The 26,051-nt window shown below is 42.5% G+C and overlaps 1 protein-coding gene across 1 annotated transcript in view; it reads right to left on the minus strand.

Annotated features, from left to right (window-relative positions):
• Window positions 1-26,051, minus strand: part of LOC133075100 (O-acyltransferase like protein-like) — a 65,714-nt gene that overhangs the window by 38,248 nt on the left and 1,415 nt on the right. The window contains 3 exon segments of the mRNA XM_061169226.1: window positions 7,566-7,644; window positions 9,170-9,289; window positions 9,691-9,710. Coding sequence (XP_061025209.1) covers window positions 7,566-7,644; window positions 9,170-9,289; window positions 9,691-9,710 — 219 coding nt within the window.

Genomic DNA, 26,051 nt, shown 5'->3' on the forward strand with positions numbered 1-26,051 from the left:
ACAGCCACCATAACCTTCCTTGTCACCTTTAACTGCACAGCACATATTGGAGGTCACGGGAAGATCCCAAATCAAGATGTAAAAGCTTTGTAGTTTATCTACACTATTGAAAAAAACTTTTTTTTTTTTACTTTAATTAAGGGCCCTCCATGCAACAAAGAGTCCAAGACAACAGAATTAGGAATAAAACGATAAACTATACTTCTGGGCTTCGAGATTACATTTTCTTCACCTTCCCTTGTTTTTAAAAGTGTGTTTTTTGTTAGATCTGAAGCCTCCCTTTTCAAGAAGCACAGGTTTAGCAGCAGCTGGAAAATGTACTCCAGTTGTCCCAAATGATAGTCTTTCCGTGTCTAAATCATAGAGGAACTGCCTCACTGGCCCCGAAGCCGATTAAAGCAAGTTAGAATAGACAGCACCTCAGCTGCCCCGGGGGAATCCCTGCCCACACAGTCAGCAGTTTGTCTGTGGATGAAATCTGAAGCACTGGGCAACAGTGTCCAGACTCTGAAGGACACGGGAGACCCAGGTCCTCACTGCTAAGCGGGCAAACCTGGAAGGTGATAACTTCTTCATCCATGGGGTGACCACTGCCCCCTTAACCCCAAAGATATTCCAGGCAATGTACTAACTAAATGACATTCCTGGCTCTGCCCCACTCCATCACCATACCACCCTGTAGTTTGGCAGTGACTTTTAAACCTCTAAATAGCTCTGGCCCAACCAAAAAGCCAGAATAGTGCTGGAAGTGTGTGTGTGTGTGTGTGTGTGTGTGTGTGTGTGTGTGTGTACGTGTGTTGGGGGAGATCACAGAAAGGGTTAAGCGTGGTTACACTGAAGGAGTCATCAGCTTAGGTCCCCCAGACACTCAGGCCCATCCCTTCTACCTTGGGCCTGGGTCAGGAGTACATGGGGGCTTCTGCAGGATCCCACCCCCTCCCCTCCAGCTCCAGTCCCACCCCTTTTCCCCTCAGATGCTCTGTTCCTATACCACCAACTGCCTTATGGGCAGGAGTATGGACCACCTAAGCTCCACCCCCTAGGCCCACCCCCGCTGCAATTCCCAGGTCCTAGACACTCAGAGTGTGGCCTGGAAGACAAGGGGCAGGCTCCGGGGGTGGGGGGGGGCACGTCCCATTGGCCCTGCAGCATCTCATCCCATGCGGAGGACACAGCCAGAGGAAGGCCAGAGAAGTGTGGCATCCCTTAAATATGGGGTCCAGGATAGGACCCTTCTTGGCTAGGTCTGAGGGCTGCATTGCAGGCATCACCCCCCCTTCCTGCAAAGTGCCTCTCGTGTTGATTACAAGACTCCAGGGAGCCTAAGGGTCAGAAGAGAAGGACAATGAATAGAACATAATTGAACCCTAGAGGTCCAAAATCAAGTTCAAAGGGACTTTGAGAAGAAACTGTTATGGACTGAATTGAATCGCCCACCCCAAATTCATATGTTGAAACCCTACCCCCCTGGTACCTCCGAATGTGACTCTTTTAGAGGGGTGATAAAGTTAAATATTCCATTGACGTGGGCCCTAATCCAATCTGACTGGTGTCCTTATATGAAGAGGAAATTTGGACACACCCATGTGAGCACGCAGAGGAAAGACCACGTGAGGAAACAGCGAGAAGGTGGCTGTCTGCACACCAAGGAGAGAGGCCTCGGGAGAGACCAGCCCTGTGACACCTTGATCTAGGACTTCCGGCTGCCAAAAAATGTGAGAAAGAAATTTCTGTTGTTTAAGCCACCCAGCCTGTGGTACTTTGTTAAAGCAGCCCCAGCAAACTAACACAGAGACTCACCAAACGCTATGCTCAGGGGGGCAGCGCTTGGGCTGGGAACCAGGCCAAGACTCTCAGAATTGGACTGCACATGGACGGTTGGGCTTCCTGGGCTTGTCCAATGTCACCAAGTGACCCAAGTCAATGTCCTCAGGTCCCAGGAGCACTGAGAGGAAGCACCCATACCTGACTCTCCGTCCTGCCAGAGTAAATAAAACCAACTGGCAGCCCCTGCACATTCAATCAGCCTTAAGTGTGCCAGATTCCAGGTCTACACAGGGGAACATGAAACCTTTGCTTGAAACCAAATAAATGATCTGTTTCCAAGATTTCAGCACACCCCACCCCCCAACCTCTGCACTAACATAGGCCAGCTCAAGCCCTCCTTATAAATGTTTCCTTTCTACCCAGCCTGGTTCTCCCTGCCCCCATTGCCCCTCACCCCAAAGCTCCTCTCCAAGTGTGCCTGTCCCCAGCAGTCAATGTGGGACTGAGCATCTCTTTCCTGACAGTGTTTCCCAACAGCTCAGGCACACAGACTCTTCTTCCTAACTAAATTGTACGTTTCCCAAAATGAGTAACTCCCCATCCTTTTGATTCTCCCCCAGCACACACATGTGGTGTCTCACACAAAGGCCAGATACTAAAGTGCTCAATAAATATTTTCTGAATTAAACTGAGAACAGAAAATGGTATTCTGTGAAATGTTTTGGGTTCCCTTTGAGTCCTTAGTTGGAAAGGCATTTCTGGGGGTAATTCAAGTTATTATTATTAAAATAGGTCCATTTTCTCAATCAGTGCTCAGGGAAATCCATGAGAGACAGCAGTGGGGGAAGAAGTCAGCCCTCGCAGTGCACCATTGTTCCACTATCTAGGCCTCATAATTCTAATTATAGTAGCCAAAGTGAGATGAAATCGGCCTCACAGAGCATAGGAAAGAGAACAGCGCAGAGGAACAAAACATGCCACCCCAAAATGTGTCTCTTTGGCACGCAGATTATTTCAAGCTAAAGACAATCAAGGCCCAAAAGTCTCAGGAAGAACCTTTGACCTTCGTCCTAACTGCCAGAAAGAATGTAGATAGGGGACATGTTCCAGAGAGGGAGTCATCACCATAGATAACTAGAGTATAATAGGAACTAGGGGTGTGGCAGGAAGGAACCCGGCAAAGTCTGTTTGTTAAAATTCCTCTCTGAGGACTTCCCTGGTGGCGCAGTGGTTAGGAATCCGCCTGCCAATGCAGGGGACACGGGTTCGAGCCCTGGTCGGGGAGGATCCCACATGCCGCGGAGCAACTGGGCCCGTGAGCCACAATTGCTGAGCCTGCGTGTCTGGAGCCTGTGCTCCGCAACAAGAGAGGCCGCAATAGTAAGAGGCCCGCGCACCGCGATGAAGAGTGGCCCCCACTTGCCGCAACTAGAGAAAGCCCTCGCACAGAAACGAAGACCCAACACAGCCATAAATAAATAAAATTTAAAAAAATAAAATAAATAAAGCAAATAATTTAAAAAGAATCAACATTTGTTTAAAAAAAAAAGAGTACAATTAAAAAAAAAAAAAAAATTCCTCTCTGTGTCCGTTGTCTCTGCATGGCCTAGCAAGCATTTGTTTACCGAACACCTGTTCTTTTTCACCTTCCTGTAAATTGCCTTCCTTCCCTTTGAAGCCCCAAACCCCTCCCCGATTCTTCTTTTCTCAGAGGGCACATAAGCCTCAATTGCCTAACTTGTCCCATAGTCTCCTGGAGCCCCGGAATGTACGTAATCAAATTTGATTTTTTCCTGTTAATCTGTCTATAAGTCACCACCTTCCCAACTCCCTGTCATGTTTAAAGGACCTCAGATAACCTAGCCAAATGAGCAAGTAGGTATTAGGTAGTGTTCTGGATTGAATTGTGTCCACTCCAAAAAGTTTCAAACCCTAACACCCCTCCACCCCCGCTCCCACCCTGGGAACTCCTGAGTTTGGTAACACTTCGAATGTGACCTTATTTGGAAATAGGGTCTTTGCAGAGGTAATCAACTTAAGATGAGGTCATAATGAAACAGGAGGGAAGGGGGCAGGGCACAACCTTTAAAAAAATGACATAGCCATAGGACATGACAAAAGCTGGTTAGAACCAACTAGGTCCAAGGTGGCAGAAGATTTGACTTCCAGTGGACCTTGAGCCTCATTATACACTATTGTAATACATTAGCATAATCTAAGTGACACACCACCAGTGCCATGACAGTTCCAAAGTCGACCATCAAAGATCAAAAAGTGGGCAGTGGCCTAATTCCTGGAAATCTCCACCCCTTCCCCAAAATACTTGGAATAATCTTCCCGCTCATAAGCCTATGAAATTACCCAGCCCATAAAAATTAACCACCCCATATTTCGGGGCCTCTCATCCTCTGAGATGGCCCACCCTCTGTCTGTGGAATGTGCTTCTCTCTAAATAAACCCACTTCTTACCTATCACTTTGCCTCTCACTGAATTCTTTCTGCGATGAGACATCAAGAACCTCAGCTTCTTTAAGTCCTGAGACCAGGTGTGTGATCTCAATTAAAAGACCATGGGTTCAAATCCCAATCTGGGTTCTGGCCGGGTTTGAGTCCCGGCACTTGTATTCAAGTCCCAATCTGAGGTCCATGGTTTGAATACTAGGTTAGGGTAGGTCCTAAATCCAGTGCGACTGGTGTCTTTACACAAAGAGGGAAATTTGGACACAGAGAGACACACAAGGAAGAACACTACCTGATGATGGAGGTACAGATGGGAGTGATGCATTGTAAGCCACCCAGTTGGTGGTACTTTGTTACAGGAACCCTAGGAAACAGAACACAGTAAGTGGTGCTAAAATACACAGACGTGAATTGTTAGGGAACTAGCCTATAACTAGGTTTGTGATCATCACACCCAAATTTTATCTAGACCCTCTGGTGTTCCATATTTTCATTATCAGGAACTCACACAAAGTCTGTTGGTTGAAATTTTATAACATCCTATGGCAGCCACACTATGCAGTTTTTTGCCTAAAAGTAATATGTTCTGACCTGCCCAGAATATTCCTTCTCTCTGCTATGCCAGGCTCATTTCTTCTTGGCTTCTCTGCCACGGTCTTCTCCTCATGTTGACTCCTACCCTTGTGATCTAGATGAAAAAAATCTGCACAGCTACTGCTGAGCTGGTTGCCTCCACATCTGTAATGGAAATATTGGCAACCCATTAAAAAGCTTTAAGGAATAGCTGACAAATCCTTTCCAGATGGAGACCTTTTCCTCTGGGCACAGTTGCTCCCATTTCTATCTGCTGCCTCTGTGCAGAAGCTGGATAAACATCTTGGCAGTGAGGACTAAATTCCACTAATATATTCACCTAAGTCAACTCTGCTCACCTTAATCAGGACCCTTTATTTTTCTAGTTCCTCAAAGAGAATCATCAAAATATCTTTGTATTGATAATAATTTCTAACCTTCCATTTTATTCTAATATCAACTCTAGCTAATAAGCTTAGCATTAGGCAGAAAAACTAGACTAACAGATGAATCTCTTAAATAATAATGACCATTAACTCATTAGAGAGTCATTTATTCACTTGCTATGCTAATATAATAACAACTCTGCAAGTTTTTCTTTGTTTCTAGGATATTTATGGCTTATCCAACAAGAACTGAAATTTAAATTTGATATATAACAACTGGTTTTCTTTTTAATACCACCTGAAATATTTGGTTTAGATCGAGAGGTAATGTACCTGAAGCTGTTGGGATAATCATAAATTCAGAGGACAATTTAAGGTTATTGAAAACTAACTGCAGGCTTCCCTGATGGCACAGAGGTTAAGAATCTGCCTGCCAATGCAGGGGACACGGGTTCGAGCCCTGGGCCAGGAAGATCTCACGTGCGGTGGAGCAACTAAGCCCGAGCGCCACAACTACTGAGCCCACACGCCACAACTACTGAAACCCGCACGCCTAGAGCCCGTGCTCTGCAACAAGAGAAGCCACCGCAATGAGAAGCCCGCGCACCGCAACGAAGAGTAGCCCCCGCTCGCCGCAACTAGAGAAAGCTTGCGTGCAGCAACAAAGACCCAACGCAGCCAAAAATAAATAAATAAAAATTTATTAAAAAAAAAAAGAAAACTAACTGCAATATCAACACTTAAAAGAGGCTTTTAATACCGTGTGCGATATTGTGATATAATAAGAAATATATATTTGGTCTTCATCCCCAGTTCCTGGTACAGAACTCCTAAAGCCTTGGAATTTCCTAAGTGATGGGCTGAGAGGAGCATCTGTTGTTATTCTTTATAAGCCCCTTTCAACCACACTTGAGTTTAAGCTAATAAGGTGACTCTTGGAGGAGAGGGGCTGGTTGTCAGAGGAACCAACCATGTGATGAGAGGGTTGGGAGTTTCAGACCCATCCCCAACCTCCAGGGAGAAGAGAGGGGCTGGGGATTGAGTTACTCACCAATGGGCGGTGATTTAATCAATCATGCCTACATAATGGACCCTTCATAAAAACCCTAAACAAAGGGGTTCAGAGAGCTTCCAGGCTGATGAACACACTGGGGTGCTGGGAGGGTGGTGCACACTGAGAGGGCATGGAATCTCTGTGCCCCTTTCCACATACCTTGCCCTCTGCATCTCTTCCACTTGGCTATTCCTGAGTTTTATTCGTTATAATAAGCCAGTAATAGTAAGTCATGTGTTCCCCTGAGTTCTGTGAGCCATTACAGCAAATTATCAAACCCGAGGAGAGGATCCTGGGAACAAATCAGAGTCATGGGAACCCCTGATTTGTAGCCAAGTTGGACAGAAGTAGTGGGTAACCTCAGGACCCACTACTTACAATTGGTGTCTGAAGTGGGGAGCAGTCATGTGAAGCTGAGCCCTTAATTTGTGGGGTCAGCACCACCTCCAGATACTTAGTGTCACAATTTCATAATGTGAGGAGGAAACCCACACATTTGGTGTGGGAAGTTTCTGTATGTAGAGAAACAATGTTTTCCTTTTAATGTGTCACGTTAGTTCTTATTTGGATGGATGACAAGAATAAGTACAAAAGACACTCGCAGTAAAAATTTTAGGCTTTAAAGCTCTTCCTTTGAAAATTTTGAAAGACTTAAGGAAATCTACCCAGTTTCCATGTGGACTAAAATGTTTTCATTCCACTTGGCTAAAGTCAGAAGGGGATTGTAAGCCTGCAGAGAGTTAGGGCCAGACTGAATAGCATGGTCCACCCCTCTTTGTTCAGAGGAGGAGGCTGGAGCAGGGAGAGATTAAGTGATTTGCCCAGGATCACACAGCTGGGAGGTGAAAACCAGGACCAAATGCTGGCCTCTTAGCACTAATCCATCACAGCACATGGGCTTCACACGATGCCAGTTCAGAACGTCTTTCCAGATTTGGCATCTGACTGATTTCCACACACGGGCCACAGCAGAGAACCCTCACAATATGGAAACCATATACCATCCAGCTCCTTTCTTCAGACCTAACCAGCCAGCTGAGGCTGATTAAGGCAGTGAGGGAAGATTAAGCTTAAAATGTTATTACATAAAGATTCAGCTCCTACCTTCTCTTCAATGTCTTTCTCCTCCTTTCCACCCACTCCCTTCCTACTCCTCCACCTCCACTACCAAGACCCCCCAAACTCCATTAGTCTCGGTTTATTGGATTTAGCAGGATGAAAGTTTGGTTCAATCCCAAGAGAATGGCCAAGAGGCTCCAAGGGGCTGGGGTTTTTCAAACTTGATGCTGAGATAATAGGTTCACTGGGTATTCTATTGGACCTACCCAGCCGAGACATCTCAGTCACATCTTCTTCAGCACAAGAATTGGGGACACACACGCCCACGCTGTAGTCAGCTCCATCCTGGGAACACAATGCCACAATGTTCTTTAATGTTAGTATTCATAGAATATATGCACGATCGTTCCTAAGTAAGGCTGCTGCTGTACTACCTATGAATCCAGCAGACTGGGAGAAGGAAAAAAGGAGTTATTGAAAGAAGAAAAGTTTGCTGACTTCTTTGGAGATGGCTTTTCCATTACAGAGTATTTCAAGTCAACTTATAGAACATCAGATGCACCCATATTTAAATAAAAATATGCTCCAAGGGTTAACGTAGCTGCTTATTTAGAAAGCAGCCTCGGGGCTTCCCTGGCGGTCCAGTGGTCAAGACTCTGTGCTCCCAAAGCAGGGGGCACGGGTTCGATCCCTGGTTGGGGAACTAAGATCTCTCATGCCCCACGGTGTGGCCAAAAAATTTTTTAAATTAAAAGAAAAAAAAAAAAGCAGCCTCTAGTGTGGGGTAGTCTGCCCCAGTGCATCTCTCTCCTATATTACAGGTCATTAAGAGTTAACAATTCGTACAGTTTTCAACAAATTTGCCAAGTTGTCATTTCTTTGTAGCAGGACACAATGTACCAAGTAAAGATTTTATTAATAAATCAAGCCAATAATTAGAATGCCGGTCCCAATAAAGCAAAGATCAAATTATAAATAAAAATCGCTGGGATGCTTCTTCTAAGTGTATAACTTACATGATTGTGTAGGTTTCACCTTTTGCTCTGATATCAAAATCATTAGTCTGCTTGGAAAATAGGATATGAACCCTCAAGCAATCATTGTCAAATTCTCAGCGTGACAAATGGAGCTGGGTGATAACCTCCCTATCTCCATTGGTTAACAATTGTAAGACCATTTTATAGCATTAACATCAAAGAGCTTGGTTTTCTTATCGTTATTTTATACAACTGTTATTAGCCAACCAGTAATGTATTTCCTCTTAGTGTTGTGTGCCAGGCATAAAGTATATCTTTGTATTTAATAGGAGGCTGTGCTGTTCCTAGCTTTTTCCCCCCCAGAAGTAAAAGAATTAACATGCTTTGAAGATAGTCAGCCCTGTGACCTCAGTCAACCTATTTAGTGATGTATTTGTAAAAGTTCCAACCCATCTGCTAGGATAACCTCAGATTCACGTCTCAGAGCTATGTTTCTGGGAAAGGATTATGGGTAATGGGAAGTCCATTTCCTTTGGTATTCCAAACACTGATGGTGAGTCAGGAGTTAATGCTCAGGAATATTGGCTGGAACTTGACCTTGGATTCCCCACAAAGGTCATCCAGAGGTCTTGTCCCATGCAATGTGGTAGGAGGAACATCTGAAGACCTGTTTGGTTTGTGGACAACTACCTCCTATAATGTCCCATACTCAGGACATGCAAGCAAGTTTCCACCGACTGTTTAAAATTTAATTTTAACTTTTTGCAAAACATCTTAATAGTTTGGTTTTTTTTCAATGAAGATAAGCAACCAGTGGAGTTGTATCAGGTTTCATATCATGAGTCCAATGTTCACCAGTCTTTTAAGAGTGTGCGTGTAGATCCCACGCTCACATGCAGGATGTGAAGCTTGCAGTACTGCCCTTGGAAACGCCCCGATGGAGCGTGGGTGGGGAGACACTCACTGGAAGATCCCAGCCTGTCCACATTTCCATTAAAAATATTGCTTCCCAGGGGCTTCCCTGGTGGCGCAGTGGTTGAGAGTCTGCCTGCCAATGCAGGGGACACGGGTTCGAGCCCTGGTCTGGGAAGATCCCACATGCCGCGGAGCAACTAAGCCCGTGCGCCACAACTACTGAGCCTGCGCGTCTGGAGCCTGCTGTGCTCCGCAACAGGAGAGGCCGCGATGAGGAGTGGCCCCCGCTTGCCGCAGCTAGAGGAAGCCCTCGCACAGAAACGAAGACCCAACACAGCCATAAATAAATAAATAAATAAATAAATAAATAAATAAATAAATAAATAAATAAATAAATAAATAAATAAATAAATAAATAAATAAATAAATAAATAAATAAATAAATAAATAAATAAAATTAAATATATATATATATATATATATATATATTGCTTCCCAGCTTCCCGAAAGAGTCATACACTGAATTTCAAAGCAAAAGAAGTGGGCAAATTTAGCTTCCTTGTGTCACTTTCAAATGAATTTATCAGCATTCAGCTCCACCGTCTAAACCTCTAAAATTTAAACGATCGAAAAAAGAAGAGACATGTATTCAGATGGCACTCTTGAGCCTGCATTCTGCACCCACAGCCCATCTCTTCACTGCGGAGAACCATGATGTACGTCCTCACACATGACCTGTTGCTGAAAAAGATGAAGAGTTTGAAATGTTTTAAAAAATAAATGCTTTGTGGGAGTAAAAAAGATGTAACTAAAATTTGGTAGCTTTTCTTTCTCCTCCATACAGCCAGGAGAAAATACTCATGTCTTAAAATTTTTTTATCCAATTTTGTAGGACCTTATTTTGGAGAGAAGTTTTTGATTGTTTGTTTGTTTGTTTTTTAATCTTGGGAGTAAAAGCGTGCAGTAATCAAGTTCCACGGTTAATGCCTCTCTAGCCCTGGTCCTGGAAATCTCTTATTTTGTTTGTGCTCGTATATGTCCTCTTCCCCTTCATTTTAAATAATTCATTTCCTTTCCTCTTTCTTCATCTCTCCCTTTCTCTTTCCTTTCCCCCAATTCCCTCCACCCCCATGTTTGATATATATCATCTCATTTGTAGGTGTTCTTATGTTATGTAAGTGTATTTGTAATTTATATGAATGGCCTTGTGCTTCAGATCTCCTGTTTCCACATATGTAACTCAGAGCTACATTTGTACTATTTATGGTGTTACTGTGCTCACCTAGTCCAGAGCTTCTGATTTCTGTATAATAACTCATCATCATCTTAGACTTAGCTATTCCCCGGGTGATGGACACATAGATGGCCTCCAACACACAAAAACACACAGGGACAAACTCCTCATACGTGTCCCTGTATAAATCTACGTGAGGCTTTAGCTCAGATATACACACCTGTGAGTGGGCTTGCTCGATCAGAAGGTACACAAATACTGTGTAAATCCCACCGGATTGTGTTCCAGAGTGACTGCCCCAATCTACATCCCCAAGGATGCTGATTCCTATCTCTTCTTTGCGTTTTCCAGCTTTCCCATTTTTGGTGGTTGATGGATATAAAATGATATCCAGTTGTTTGGATTTTTGTCTATCAAATTACAAATAAGTCAGGATATTTTTGTTTAAAATAGCTAAGCCATTTAAATTTTCTCTTCTGTAAAGTACCTGTTTGTATCCTTTGCCCATTTCTTAATGAATTTTCTTTTTTTGATTTGCAAGAGCTCCTTATTATTCTATATATTGGTCCTAGTCTACCTGAGTTATCGAAAATACTTACTCTCAGTCAGTTATCTGTCAGTTCTTTATCTATGGTTTCCTTATTGGATAGAAATCTGTTCTTTTGAGCCTGTAATTTTTGTTCTAGTCTTGAACAATCTTTGTTCTAGTCAAGACTGACTACATAATTTGCAGGGCTAATACAGAATGAAAATGAAGGGCCTCTTGTTTAAAAATTAATTAAGCATTTCAAGATGGTGACACCAAATCACGCTAAAGGAAGCATGGGGTCCTTTTATGTGTGGGGCGCAGTGTGACTGCAAAGGTCACATGCCTACGAAGCCAGTCTGATTCTAATACCAGAACCATATGGTTTTTATTATTACGGATTTGAGGTATATTAAGTATTCAGCCTTTAGTCATCGTTTCAAAGTTGAGCCAGTTAATATTTGTGGACTGTTAATCATTCATACAAATTTCAGAAAATTTGTATCCAGAAAATTTCAGAAAATTCATATTCAGAAAATTTCAGAAAATTTTTAGAAATTGCAGAAAATCTCAGAAAAAGTTTATTGAGTTCCTCAAAACATCCAACTAGAATACTGATTAAAATTGCTTCAAATTTATAGATTATATGGGGGAAATTGACATCATTGTTGTATCAAGCTATCATTGGATGTCATGCAATTTACTAAAATCTTCTTTTGTGTCCTTATTTATAACTTTATATTTTTCCTTGATAATCTTAAGACAGATTACATAAACAATTCCTAGGTAGTGTAGAGTTGACTATTTTCCTCAGTGTTTTATTTTCAATTATATTTTCCAACTGATTGTTGCTGGTGTGGAAAAATGCTATCGATTTTTGTAATTTGTTCTGGTATCTGGAGAATTTGCTGAACTTTCTTAATAGTTCTACCTTCTTATTTCTTTCTTTCTAATCTTTAGACCACTATTTTTTTTTTCCTTTTCTAGTTTTGGAATCAAAGTTATAGTCAAATTTATAAAGTGAGTTTATTTTCTGGAACAGCTGTAATTATAACTGTTTGCCAAGGGTTAGTGATGGTGGAGGGAAGGGGCTGCCTACATCTATAAAGCAGTAACAAGAGGGATGTGGTGATGGATAGTTATGGTCTTGATTGTGGTATGAGTTACACAAATCTACACATGTGCTAAAATGACATAGAACTATACACACACACACACGTACCAATGTTAATTTCTGAGGCATAGGGAGGTCAAGTCACTCGCCCAGGGTCACATCATTGTTAAATGATAGAACAAGTAAGAAAACCGAAGCACAGAGATGATAAGTAATATACACAGCAATACAAATCTACCTCTTTTTAATTGCTAGCAAGAATCAGAGCTGAGTATTCAAAGCAGCTAGTAAGGATCAGAGCTGTGTGTTCAAACCCATTTTAATCTGAACCCATAACTTCTTGCCCTCTAAAATATGCAAAAAGACCCTGTTTTTGTTTGTCAGTTTGGTATGTCGGTTCTTATATATAGCTAAAGATAATGATCTTCCTTAGAGTGAGTGGGGAGAAAACCCCAAATACAGCTGGGCAAATTATACAGCTCCTCTTGCATTTCTGTCTCTGTCTTTACTAATAATTGGGTTCCCAAGGTGTAATGTAGAAATCAGGTTGAAGGAATTGCAGTTTGCTTACATGAGTGCTTTTTAAGAAAGTAATAGGTTATTTTGAAAACCTCCTGGCCATAATCGGGCAAACGGTCCTTGCTGAGCTGCCCAGGGTAAACTGGCTTTCACCAGGAACCCTCTCCTCTTCTGGCAAGTTCTGCTCTGGCCACTTGGGCTCATCCAGTGGGTGCCTGTTATCACTGGCCTCTTTTTTATGCTTCTAAGTATTCCAGGTTATTGCTGTGATGAGCGAAACTTATTTTCCCCTTTTCCCTCCCCTGAATGTGACCCTCCTTGGCTCTGACCACACCCAGAACCTTAGAGCTGGTATCCACAGTGACTTGTAGCCAGCGATCATCTTTTAAGCTAAACTGCCTGAGTCACAAGATTGACCACATCCCTCCTCTCCTTACAACGTTTCCAAGGCACCATGAACAAAGTTAAAACGTAACTCTTAAGGGAGAGGTCATATTTACTGTATTAATAACCCGGATAAAGAATTGTATTCTGATCATATAAAAAACCCTTACAAATCAGTAATTTTTATTTTTATTTTTTTCATTATTTTTTTGCATTTATATTGGAGTGTGGTTGATTTACAAATCAGTAATTTTGGGGGACTTCTCTAGCGGTCCAGTGTTTATGACTTGGCACTTTCACTGCTGTGGGCGCAGGTTCGATCTCTGGTCGGGGAACTAAGATCCCACAAGCTGTGCGGCGTGGCCAAAAGAAAAAAAACCAAAAACAAATACAAATCAGTAATTTAGAAAAAGTCAAAGAAACTGATTTAAAATCTGCTAAGGATATGAACAGGCAACTCTTGGAGAAGGAAATCCAAGTGACCAATAAATATGAGAAAGTTGTTCAGTCTCACCAAGAAACCACAATTAGACACCAATTTTTTCTAGCCATCTGATTGGTAAAAATTTAGAAGGTTGATAAAATTGAATGTTGGTAAGAATATGAAGAAATAGTTCTCTCAATCTGGCTTCCTGGGAGCTAATCCCCTTCCTAATAGCAACTAAATTTTCTTTTGGAAAATTGCCACTCTCCAACTGCACGGAGTCTTGAAAAAAACTCAAGGTGCTGTGTCCTCTCATTACGGAAGCTGATGGGATCCCTGGAGGCGGCTCCTGCTCTGCCCTCCTGCTCCCTGTGACATGAGGTCCCAGGACTAGTGTGGAGTGAGTCAAGGCCTGAAGAGAAGCTTGGGCTTCATTCATCCACAGGTGGTTTCCTCAGAGGCTGTAGAATGTGCACCACTGTGGAGGCTGTTTGGACCTCACTGGTCCAGGGACCGGTTTCAAGCCTAGCAGGCCTTACTCTCCCTTCTGTGAGCTGCCCATCGTCTGCCGATAAACTCCTCTTTTTGCTGAAGGTTGTCAGGGTTGATGTCTGTGGTTTAACCGAAGGCTCCTTTCTAACCGTATCCCCAGTGGCCCAGCAATTCAACATCTCAGAATCTGCTCCAGGGAAACACATATGAGCACAGAATTGCCAGATGCTTGTGGCATTAATGCTTGTAAAAGCAGAAAAATGGACAAACTGTTAGGTTGAACCACATGAAAGATCCGTTTTATGGGACAAAAACAGTTTAATGTCAGTAGTTTCAAATCGTTCAGCAGGAAAAAGTTAAATGAGCTACAGTACTTTCATATGCAACAACTAAAATGAGATAGATCTATATTTGCTGCTGTGGGAAATGCTCCAAGACTCTATAACATGGAAAAAAAAAGATTACGAGCAATAAATACATTTTTCAATTTTACAAAACAAAACAATATCTTTCTGGTAGATATAGATGAACAAAAATGCAAGGAGAAAGTTCTAGAAAGTTCTAGAAGGATACACACTTATTGCTAAACAGCTGTTATCCAGGAAGGGGACTAAGAATTGAATGAGTGAATAAAAAAGACTTGAGCTTTGTCTGTATTGTTTCCATTCTTTTTTTTTTTTTTTTTTTTATTTTGGCTGCATTGGGTCTCTGTTGCTGTGCGCAGGCTTTCTCTAGTCGAGGTGAGCGAGGGCCACTCTCCGTTGCGATGCGTGGGCTTCTCACTGCGGAGGCCTCTCCCGTTGCAGAGCACGGGCTCCAGGCACGCAGGCTTCAGCAGTCGTGGCACATGGGCTCAATAGTTGTGGCTCACGGGCTCTAGAGTGCAGCCTCAGTAGTTGTGGCTCATGGGCTTAGTTGCTCCGCAGCATGTGGGATCTTCCCAGGCCAGGGCTCGAACCCGGGACCCCTGCATTGGCAGGCGGATTCTTAACCACTGCACCACCAGGGAAGCCCTGTTTGCATTCTTTTACAATGAGAATAGAATCACATATTTAACAAATACAGTGTATAAACAATAAAATATGAACAGAATTTTAAAATCAATATTTTTAAAAATTCTTCAAAGGTATTCCATCCTCTAGAGTAGGAGTTGGCAAACTATGGTCCTGCTATTTTTGTAAGTAGTTTTATTGGAATACAGCCATCTCATTTGTTTACATATTGTCAATGCTGCTTTATTAATACAGGCAAGGTTGAGTAGTTGCAACAGAGGCTGTACGGACCACAAAACTGAAAATATTTACTATCTGGTTCTTTAGAGGAAACCTTTGCAGATCTCTTATCTAGAGAGGGGATTTTCAATCCTGGGCAGACATTAGAATCACCTGGGGCAATTTTTAAAAAATACTAACGCCCAGGCTCCACCCTCACAAAGAATGACTTAATTGGTCAGGGGTGAGACTTGGGCATTAACTGCTTTCCAAATGTTCCCAGGAGATGCTATGTGCGCGGCTAGCCTTGACTGCTGTGCTCTTTCAGATTAATTCCAGACTCCCGAGCTCGGTTTAAAAGGCCTTTCGTGACCAGACCTGCCTCTAGTTTCATCGTCCCACACGCACGCCCATTTCCTCTGCTCCATTATACAGAACGCACCAGGCCCGCACTTGTCTGTCTTTCTGCCTGGAATGCCCCTCCTTCCTGTCTGCCTGGCAAATGCTGAATCATCCTTTGAGTCTGGGCTGAAAGATGGTCTGCCCAGGAAGCAGCCCAGACTCTAGCTTAGTGTATCAGACTAGAAGGCCTGTAGCTGTTGGCCTGTCGCCCCTGTAAGGGAGGGGCTGTGTCTTCATCACTGGATATTTCAGAGGAGGAGGTCAATAAACATTTGCTGAGTTAATTGAATTAACTTTTGAAAAAAATAAGTGCAAATGGCCCAAATCCAGCTCCACAAATGTATTATAAGGTTCTCTCTGTGTCAAAAACAAAACTGGATGTATTTATTATAAATAGACTGCATGATTTCCAAATTCCCTTCTCCATCACTGGGTATTCCAAACTTGATAGCCTAAAGTTTAAGGATCTGGAACTATAAGAGCCTGTCTTGACCCTTGCATAAATCCCTGAAGGACAAATGTAGAGAGATACCTAATTCTTCACTTGAGAAGATTAAACTCTAGTTCTCTTTCCAATTGGTGTTTTGCTTTGTAAATGGATTGGATTTATGGTTTTCTAGCTGAGGTTATTTTGTATGCTGTGCAGATTTTCAATTGCATTTGCTTCCTTTCTGGTTATGAACTCGAATGGACAGGTTGTTCTTTTCCTGCCTTATCCTTAATTAGTTTCTGTCAAGAACCTGAGATGCCAGGCCATGGGCCCTGTCCGAATCTAAATACATTGCGATTGTCACGGGAGGGAAGGACAGAATAAACTAATGATTAAACCCACCTGTTACTTCAAACTGCATGGCAGTTGTTCCAATTTTTCATTTCCAAAAGGCTAAAAACAATTTGTTTCAATTCTGCTGAGCTAATTAGCAGACACATTTTCTTTCTTGGCAACGATATGCGGATATTAAAATGCAGAATTGATTAATTTCTGGGTTTAAATGAAGGAAAGAGAGACCTTGGTCAATGGTCTTAAATTTTAAAATATGGATGCACTTACATCAGGAAGGTGAAGGCACCAGAAGCTTCTAGAATGCCGAGCCACAAACAAATCCTGAAAGCAGCGATCATCTTCAGCATTTACAGCAAATATTTATTAAGCACCTACCAGATGGCTGTGTTACACTGCAGATTTTTTAAAACTAGAATTGAATAGTCCTTGCCCTGCATTGGATACACATTAAATGCTGAGCATCAGTTGTCAGTGATCTCCTTGTGGATAAAAGATCTGAATGTGCTGTCAATTTGATATCCAAGTTCCTGAAGCAGGCTCTTTACAAACACCTCTTGGCAGTCCCCCTTGCATCTGACCAACTATTAATCTTGGACTTCAAGAACGAGAGTAGTATGTGTATTAGTTTCCTGTGACTGCTATTACAAATTACCACAAACTTGGTGGCACAGATATGTACTCTCTCACAGTTTTGGAGGCCAGAAGTCCAAAATCAGTATCACTGAGTCAAAATCAAGGTGTCAGCAGGGCTGTGCTCCTTCTGGAGGCCTCAGGGGAAAGTCCATCCTTTGCCTCTTCCAGCTTCTGGTGGCTGCCAGCATCCCTTGGCCTGTGGCCACCTCACTCTGATCTCTGCCTCTGTGGTCACATCACCTTCTCCTCTGTGTGTCAAATCTCCTTCCACCTCTGCCTCCATCTTCTAAGGATACATGTGATTGCATTTAGGGCCCATCTGGGTAAGCCAGGATAAACTCCTCATCTCAAAATCTTTAACTTAAACATATCTGCATAGTTTTTGTTTCCATATAAGGTAATATTCACAGGTCCCAGGGATTAGAATGAGATATCTTTGGGGATCCATGTTTCAGCCCACCACAACATGGATATTTGAAATCCAGCTAACCCAGAAATTTCAGTGAAGCCCCTTGTGTCACCCTTTCTCTATTCTGAGATTTTCTTGGTTTCAGCATCTTTTCTGCCCCTAGCTCCAGCACCAGTGGAGAGGCTGGGCTTGAGTAAAATGCCCTCTAGACTGACAGCCAGATGGGAAAAGAGGCAACATTCTGAGAACGCAAATCATGTAGATGGTCAGTCCTCCACTGATGACCAGAGAACAAAGGCAGGGCTGGGGCCAGTGACTGGCTCCCCCAGTGAGTGCCACCTATGGATTACCTCCTATGCCAGGAGTGTAAACACAGGCCTTGGCTTCCAGGGGAGAGGATGAGACACACAGATAGGAGACATGAAATAATCACCTCAAGAGATAAACGATGAAACCAAGGGAGTAAGTGATCAGAGTAGGAAGTTCGGCAACCCAGCCATCAGGGTGGGCTGAGGGATGAGGACCAGGGAGAAGGGACTTGAAGGGTTAAGAAAGTTTCATAGCAAAAGTAGCTGCTTGGGGAAGATTTCAAGGCTGTGAGGAGATTAGAGAAAACAGGAAATGAAAAACCCTGCAGGCTGCTTGGGAACCAGAAGCCTCCCTCCACCCGCCTCCTTCTTTCCCCCGAGGAACAAAGTACAGGAAAATGCAGACATCATGTGAAACCATCAGGGCCTCGATATGCTAAGCAAAGTTTTAATTCCATATAAACAGATTCCCTCTGAAAGCCCTCCGCTGTAGACAGTGCTACAAATGGGTCGGACTTGATGAAATGACCATGGGTGGGCCTGGTACATCTCAAGGAAAATGAATTCCAGGACCTACCTGAGACTGCTTGTTTTGCTTTTTCATTTTTGTCTCAGATAATAAACACATGCTTTTTTCTTCTGGATGGTGGTTTTCAGAGGCCATAGCTCCCTGTATTTGTTTCCTAGGGCTGTCTTAACAAATTTCCACCAACTGGGTGGCTTGAAACAACAGAAATTTTTTGTCCCACAGTTCTGGAGACTAGAAGTCTGAAATCAAGGGGTCAGCGGGGTTGGTTCCTTCTGGAGGCTCTGGAGGAGAATCTGCCCACTCCTCTCTCCTCGCTCCTGGTGGTTGCCGGCAGTCCTTGGCGTTCCTTGGCTTCTAGACACATCACTTCAATCTCTGCCTCAGTCGTTACGCATCAATTCTCCCTGTGTGTCTCCGTGTCTGTGTGTGTAGTTCCCTCGTAAGGACACCACTCACTGGGTTAGGACTCTTCCAAATCCAGCATGACCTCATCTTAACTTGATTACATCTGTAAAGAGCCTATTTCCAAATAGGATCACAAATGCATGGTACCAGGGGTTCGGGATTCAACATATCTTTTTGGAGGACAGAGTTCAACCCGCAACACTCTCAGAGTGGGGATTCTAATCCAAGCCAAGGATGCTACTAACTAGCTTGTGAGGTGTCGTTGGGGAAGCTATGAGCCTAGAGAGAAGCAGCAGCCATTTGCTCGGGGAAGGTCTGACAAGTTCATGGAGAGATAGGATCCCAGGAGGGTGGAAATTGGAGAACACAGTGGGCCATGGAAAGACCTGAAGAAATAACCGATTGGATGCCTGATGGGACCAAAGACACACAACATGGCTTCAGAGCCCCCTTTCAATAGTTTTCCTATTGTGTGTTCTGGTCATCTGCTTATTTATTTATTTATTTATTTATTTATTTATGGCTGTGTTGGGTCTTCGTTTCTGTGCGAGGGCTTTCTCCAGTTGTGGCAAGTGGGGGCCACTCTTCATCGCGGTGCGCGGGCCTCTCACTATCCCAGCCTCTCTTGTTGAGGAGCACAGGCTCCAGACGTGCAGGCTCAGTAATTGTGGCTCACGGGCTTAGTTGCCCCGTGGCATGTGGGATCTTCCTAGACCAGGGCTCAAACCCGTGTCCCCTGCATTAGCAGGCAGATTCTCAACCACTGCGCCACCAGGGAAGCCCCTGCTTTTTAAATTATATACATTTATACCAACTGCCAACATAGAAGGCCATAAACCCTTCTTAGTTTCCAGGTGCCCTTCCTCCAGAGAAAAGATGGAACAAGACAAGATATTCAGACAAGAGACGTGAAATCATTATTCTAGAACACATATGATAAAGCCAAAGGCAGTAAGTTCCCAGATAAGAATGACTGAAAAGGATATATGGATATATAGATATACTTCTACCTCCACATATATTTAATAAGGATCACATATTTACTAAATAAATTCACCATTTTATACTGGAGTCCAATATTAAAAACATAGCAAGGAAAACAAGTAGGTGTCGGGAGTGCAGAACCAAAAGTGGTGATAGAACAGAAGGGTAGGAAAAACTATAAGAAATGGGGTCACCGGGATGTGTGGCCACACTAATCAAAGTGAGCTTCCTGCAAGTCTGTATGAGTTTCCTATGGCTGCTGTAAAAAAATGTAACTTTGATTGCTGTAACTCTGTGGCTTAAAACAACATACATTATTTATCGTATTGTTCTAGAGGTTAGAAATCCAAAATGGGCTTTTACAGGGTATATGGGCTGAACTGTGTTCCCCACACCAACCTCCTACCATCCCAATATTCATATGTTGAAGCCCTAACCCCCAGTACCTCAGAATGTGACTACATTTGGAGATAGGGCCTTTAAAAGGAGGTGATTAGGTTAATATTTATTTATTTACTTATTTATTTTTATGTTTATTTATTTTGGCTGCACTGGGTCTTAGTTGCAGCATGCAGGCTGTTTTTAGTTGTGACATGCGGGCTTCTTAGTTGTGGCATGTGGACTCCTTAGTTGCGGCATGCGGACTCTTAGCTGCGGCATGCATGTGGGATCTAGTTCCCCAACCAGGGATTGAACCCAGGCCCCCTGCATTGGGAGCTTGGAGTCTTACCCACTGGACCACCAGGGAAGTCCCGAAAAGGGGTTTTTAGGTTAAAATGAGGCTGTTAGGGTGGCCCCTGATCCAATCTGACTGGTGTCTGTATAAAAGGCTATTTGGACACACAGAGAGACACCAGGGAGAAGGCGGTCATTGGCCATCTGCAAGCCAAGGAGAGAGGTCACAGAGGAAACCAACCCTACCAGCATCTTGATCTTGAACTTCCAGCCTCCAGAACTGTGAGAAAATTAATTTCCCTTGTTTAAACCCCTCAGTCTCTGGTACATTGTTACAGCAGCCCTAGCAAACTCATACAGGGGGGTGGGTTTTGTGTCTACTTTTGGAATCTTGTCTGACGTATGTTTTCACCAGTAATTACCAGTAAAACTGACATCCCTATTTTCAGCTAACCATCACAATGATCAGAATCAGGTACGAAGCTTCCTTAAAATTCAGATTCTTAAGTCCAGCTCCTAGGGACTTCCCTGGTTGCGCAGTGCTTAAGAATCCGCCTGCCAATGCAGGGGACACGAGCCCTGGTCCAGGAAGATCCCACATGCCACGGAGCAACTAAGTCCGCGTGCCACAACTACTGAGCCCGTGCACCACAACTACTGAAGTCCATGTGCCCTAGAGCCCTCGCACCGCAACTACTGAGCCCACATGCCACAACTACTGAAGCCCGCGTGCCACAACTACTGAGCCCGTGCACCACAACTACTGAAGTCCATGTGCCCTAGAGCCCTCGCACCGCAACTACTGAGCCCACATGCCACAACTACTGAAGCCCACGTGCCTAGAGCCTGCGCTCTGCAACAAGAGAAGCCACTGCAATGAGAAGCCCGCACTCCACAACGAAGAGTAGCCCCCATTCGCCGCAACTAGAGAAAGCCCATGCGCGGCAATGAAGACCCAACGAAGCCAAAAAAAAAAAAAGTCCAGCTCCTAGAGGTTTTGCTAGCAGTGGGGTGGGGCTGGGCAGTGAAGATAAATGTTTAATAATCTGCTCTCTCCCCAAAATGAGGGGAAAAAAAAATATATATATATATATGTATATACACACACACACATACACCATAAATTATACTGATACAAAGGATGTATAGCATAGTGTATTACTTTGCTCAGGCTACCATTACAAAATACCACAGACTGGGTGGCTTAAACAACAGAAATATATTTCCTCACAGTCATGGAGGCTAAAAGTCCAAGATCAAGGTGTTGGCAGGGTTGGTTTCTACTGAGGCCTCTCTCCTTGGCTTGTAGATGGCCACCTTCTCTGCACCTTCACTTGGCCTTCCCTCTGGGTGTGTCTGTGTCCTAATCTCCTCTTCTTATAAAAGCACCAGTCATATTAGATTAGGGCCCATCCCAATGACCTCATTTCACATTAATTATCTCCTTAAAGACCCCGTCTCCAAGTACAGTCACATTCTGAAGTACTGGGGTTAAGTCCTCAACGTATGAATTTGGGAGGAACACAATTCAGCCCATACCATGCACAGATTACAAATAATAATTAAATCAATAATATTCCTTGTTATAAATTCCATATATAGCCAACTGATTCTCACAGAATGTGTTCACTAATTTTTGCCAAACTCTCATATCTGTAGCCAACCTATGATTTTACCTACGACACCAGTGAGTGTCATCCCCACATAAATGTTGGGTGATATTTTTGTCTACCTTAATGAGTAATACGGATGTGAAGCCAGAAAGATATATGTCAGAACTTCACTCATTTGTCCATGATGTGAGCGATGTTTTTGCTGAATAACAGTTTTTGGGTGCTATTTATAATGCAAAGGCTGTAGACGTAACACACGTTTAAGTTTTATTTTAATTTGTAACATTTTCTCCATCAACTTCTGAAGCCTAGACAGTCAACAAAACATCAAGCCCTGACCTACAGCGATTGCTGACTTGTGTGGTGAATATACTTCTACCACAGCTGACTTCAAGCTCCCAGCCTGACATCCCTGAACTTGAGCTTAAAGGATGATGTGCAGTAGCACAGCAATACATTTCCACCACACAGACTCAGTTCAAGAGTACAGACGACGGTCAAGTGCGTACAACAGTTAGGAAGTGGTGAATGTGGGGTATTCATTCCTTTTGCTCTTAACATAATTTACTCAATTGTTAATTTATGTGATTCAACCATTAAAAGTCACTGTGTTGGACAACCAGATTGAACATTTAACCCCGGCTGGAGCAGATTGGTGGGTGCAGGAATTAGAACATTTTTTAAGCTGCTGTAGATTTTCAGACTTTGAGAAACACAGCCTCTCCACTTCATAGGTGAGGAAACCTGTTCAGCAAAGTGACATGGCTTGGGTAGGGCCAACCACACAGCTGACTATCGGCCTAAACAGGATGAGAGCCCAGGCATCAGGACTGCCAGCCCAACACAATGTCTGTGGGTCAACACCTTGTCTCTAAAATGTGATTTGTTTACAAGAAATGTACAATGAGGAAAGGAACAGGTGGGAAGGTACAGGCGATCAGGTACAGAGAGAAAGGGCAGGAGAGAGAAGGATCCCCATCAGGAAAGACCATCCCTGAATTAGAAACAGATGAGTTTTAAGAAGGAAGTTAATACCACAGTGGTCAAGGAGAAAGAAAATTGAGAGAAAAAAATGATTAATCAGGAGGGAGGATGCCAGAGATTTTTTTTTTTGAGTGTTTTCATAGTCTTTTGTTAATCATTCATTTATATATATATGTGATTGATGTGGTATACACCTAATACACACTCTGAGTTCCAGGCACCATGCTAGGTTTTGAGTTAGCAAAGGAAAACAAGATAGACAATCTCTCTCTACAAAAGAGACACAGCACCTCTCTCTCTCTCTGTCTCTATAAATATATGTTTCTGTATAAATATATATATATATCTATATTATATATATATACATACACACATATACACACAGTTATCTCTATATGTTTTCCAAAAAAGGTATTATATTATACATATTGTTTTGTATCCTGTTTTTCCTTAATAATATACTAAGATTATCTTCCATACCATTAAATATGTTTCAAAGGCATTATTTTTAGTTCATAATATTTTATTTTCTAGATGCTCAATAGTTTTTAATCTAATTTTTCTCTTCTTGAAAATGTAAGTTGTATCTACTTGGTTACAGAGATCTTTTAGGCTGCAATTTTTATATGTGATAAGGGATTCAGTGTAGATTTCTGTGGATTATGGAGTGTAAAAACAAAACAAAAAACAAAATCAGAAGCAGAGGGGCCAGAACACTGGCCTGAGGACTTCAGAAATGAAAGAAGGGATAAAATCAGACAGGGACCCAAGAGGGTGGCAAAATTAAAGCATACAAATACTGTTTGATGGATTCTGTTCCCATTAAGACGGTGGGCGTGAAAGTGAATGGAGAAGGATGGTGGGAAGGAAGCATGAGAACTTCATTTTGGAGCTGTATTACTATACTCTTCCTTCTCATAAGCTCTATGCTGTTTAATCCATCCTCCCACTGCCAGACTGAGTGTCTGTCTCAGGCTCTAATATCAGGCTCTCTCCTGCTCCTGAGCAGCAATGATGCCAATTCCCTTGTGCAAAAACATGTCAGCCTGAATTTCAAGAACACTTTCTCTCCACTTTATTCCTCAGACCCCACCCATATTCAGAGGTTCTCCTACTGTCATCTCTGTGCTTTGGATTGGGGATGGAGTTTTGAAACATTATTATGCAACATTTAATATCTTAAAAAGGCATAAAGAAAAACAGTGAGAAACGCCTATGTTTCAATCACCCAGCTTAAAAAAACACAACCTGACCCGTCGTTTGAGATCTGATGGGTCCCCAATTACATCTGCACCCTCACCATGCCCACTGCAAGGCAACCTCTAACTGAATTTGGAGGTTATCATTCTCATGAATTTCTTTCCATTTGTACTACATACATATGTCTCCCAAAGAAGTAGAGCACCTTAATTTGCATTTTTTAAACTTTACATACTATATATATTCTTCTACAACTTTTTTTTTCTTGATGTTACTTCAGTATATTCCCTCCATATTGATACATGTATCTCTGCTTCATTCCTTTTTTTGCTGATGACTATATTTTCGTCTTGTGTCTCTGGTTGCTGCTTATTTAGGCAGTGATTGAAAATGCAGGCTCGGGAATCAGATGATCTGGGTTGAAATCCTATCTGCCCCACTTATTTCGGCAAGATACTTTACATCTTCGTGGTTCATTTATAAAATAGAGGTGATAATAACACCCTACCCATGGTGGTGGGGTGCATTAGGACTAAGTGAGACAACTTTTGCATAGGGCTGGGGACAGTACCTGCCATGTAAAAGTACTCTCTAAATATTGACTCATTTTTTTGCATCCACATGACTGCCAGGAAAACCATGCTGAGAACAAAGGTCAGAACTATGTTCTGTGCTCAAAAATCTCAGGCAAAATGTCAAAGCAACGACGTCAAGTGTTTTTGGGGTGTGTTAGAAAGAAAATCAGTTAAAACACTAGATAGTAGTATTCATCTGTTAAATTAAGTTATTGTCATCTATCCACTTATGTACATCATTCAATTCTTTCTTGGACCATTCAACATAGGGAAATTTTTTTAACTAAAAAAAAAAAAGAATTTCAACTTTCAGATGCCTACAGATGAAACATCGTTGGTACATGACTAGAGTAACTTATAAGACAAATAAAGCATCAACAAGGCTATGACTAATGATGACAATAGGTACCAACACCACATCACCAGAAATCATTGCACCCTTCTGGATTTTCTTGGCCAGCTTATTTGGCCTGGGTTTGTCAGAATGTTCCCTGTCAAACATCACCAAGTGTTGTAGCAAAGCATAATCAATTCCAAAATACAACTTGAAGGTGGTTATTGAATCCATTGGAGTCATATCTCCCTACCGCTTCATTAACTATCAGGACATATAATTCAGTGTAGAATGGCAATTGCTTCAAACCATTTGCCATTTTGAATTACTCAATATTAGATCAAAACTTTTGTTTTCTCTTTATAATGCATATTATGCTACTAAAGGTTTTCCAATACAAAATAAACTAGTCATGTGTACAAAACAGAAATGGAAATTGCTATGATAGTGTTTCTGGCTTTGGAAAGAGTGAGTTTTTACATTTTTCCTTGTTAGTGGTTTACATCAGCATCAACAATGAATCATTCTCCTAGAGAGGTTATCCCACTGAAAATGAATCTGATTTCCTGCCCCTTTCTGTCAGGAAGGTATCAATATATGTCCCTTTATTTGTGAAAATAGTTTTGGGAAACTAACAAGAATAATTACAGCAGCCTGATGTCCACCCATATCACGTGCAAAGAGGTCTGGCTACCATTGAACTTCTTCCAGCTTGAGCCAATGCATTCACCAGAATACTCCTCAGAATTTACTATCCAACATATAATGGGCAAGACCTGTTTCCTGAATAATGAAGCAATTCTTTATCAAAAGCAGACTAAATGTCTAGAAAAAGAAATAAACCAAGCCATCCCCTATGACAGTGAAATGTTATCAACTTCAGAATAGTAAACAGCATCATACAGTTTACAAATAATCCTCGTCTTATTAAGACGTTGGTCCTCACGAGATTCCTTCTGGCTAGAATACCACCCTCTCTATTGCCTTCTGCAATAAAAATTCCTCCTCCCTCCTTGATTCCTGGAGCAATTTATAAATTGAGGATCATCTTCTCTTTCCTATTTGGTTCTGGGTTTTTAATTCTCAGGAGTTTTTCTAGCCCCCAGCCCAAACCTGCCTGC

This window comes from Eubalaena glacialis, chromosome 15 (assembly GCF_028564815.1).
Source record: "Eubalaena glacialis isolate mEubGla1 chromosome 15, mEubGla1.1.hap2.+ XY, whole genome shotgun sequence".
Lineage (NCBI taxonomy): Eukaryota > Metazoa > Chordata > Mammalia > Artiodactyla > Balaenidae > Eubalaena > Eubalaena glacialis.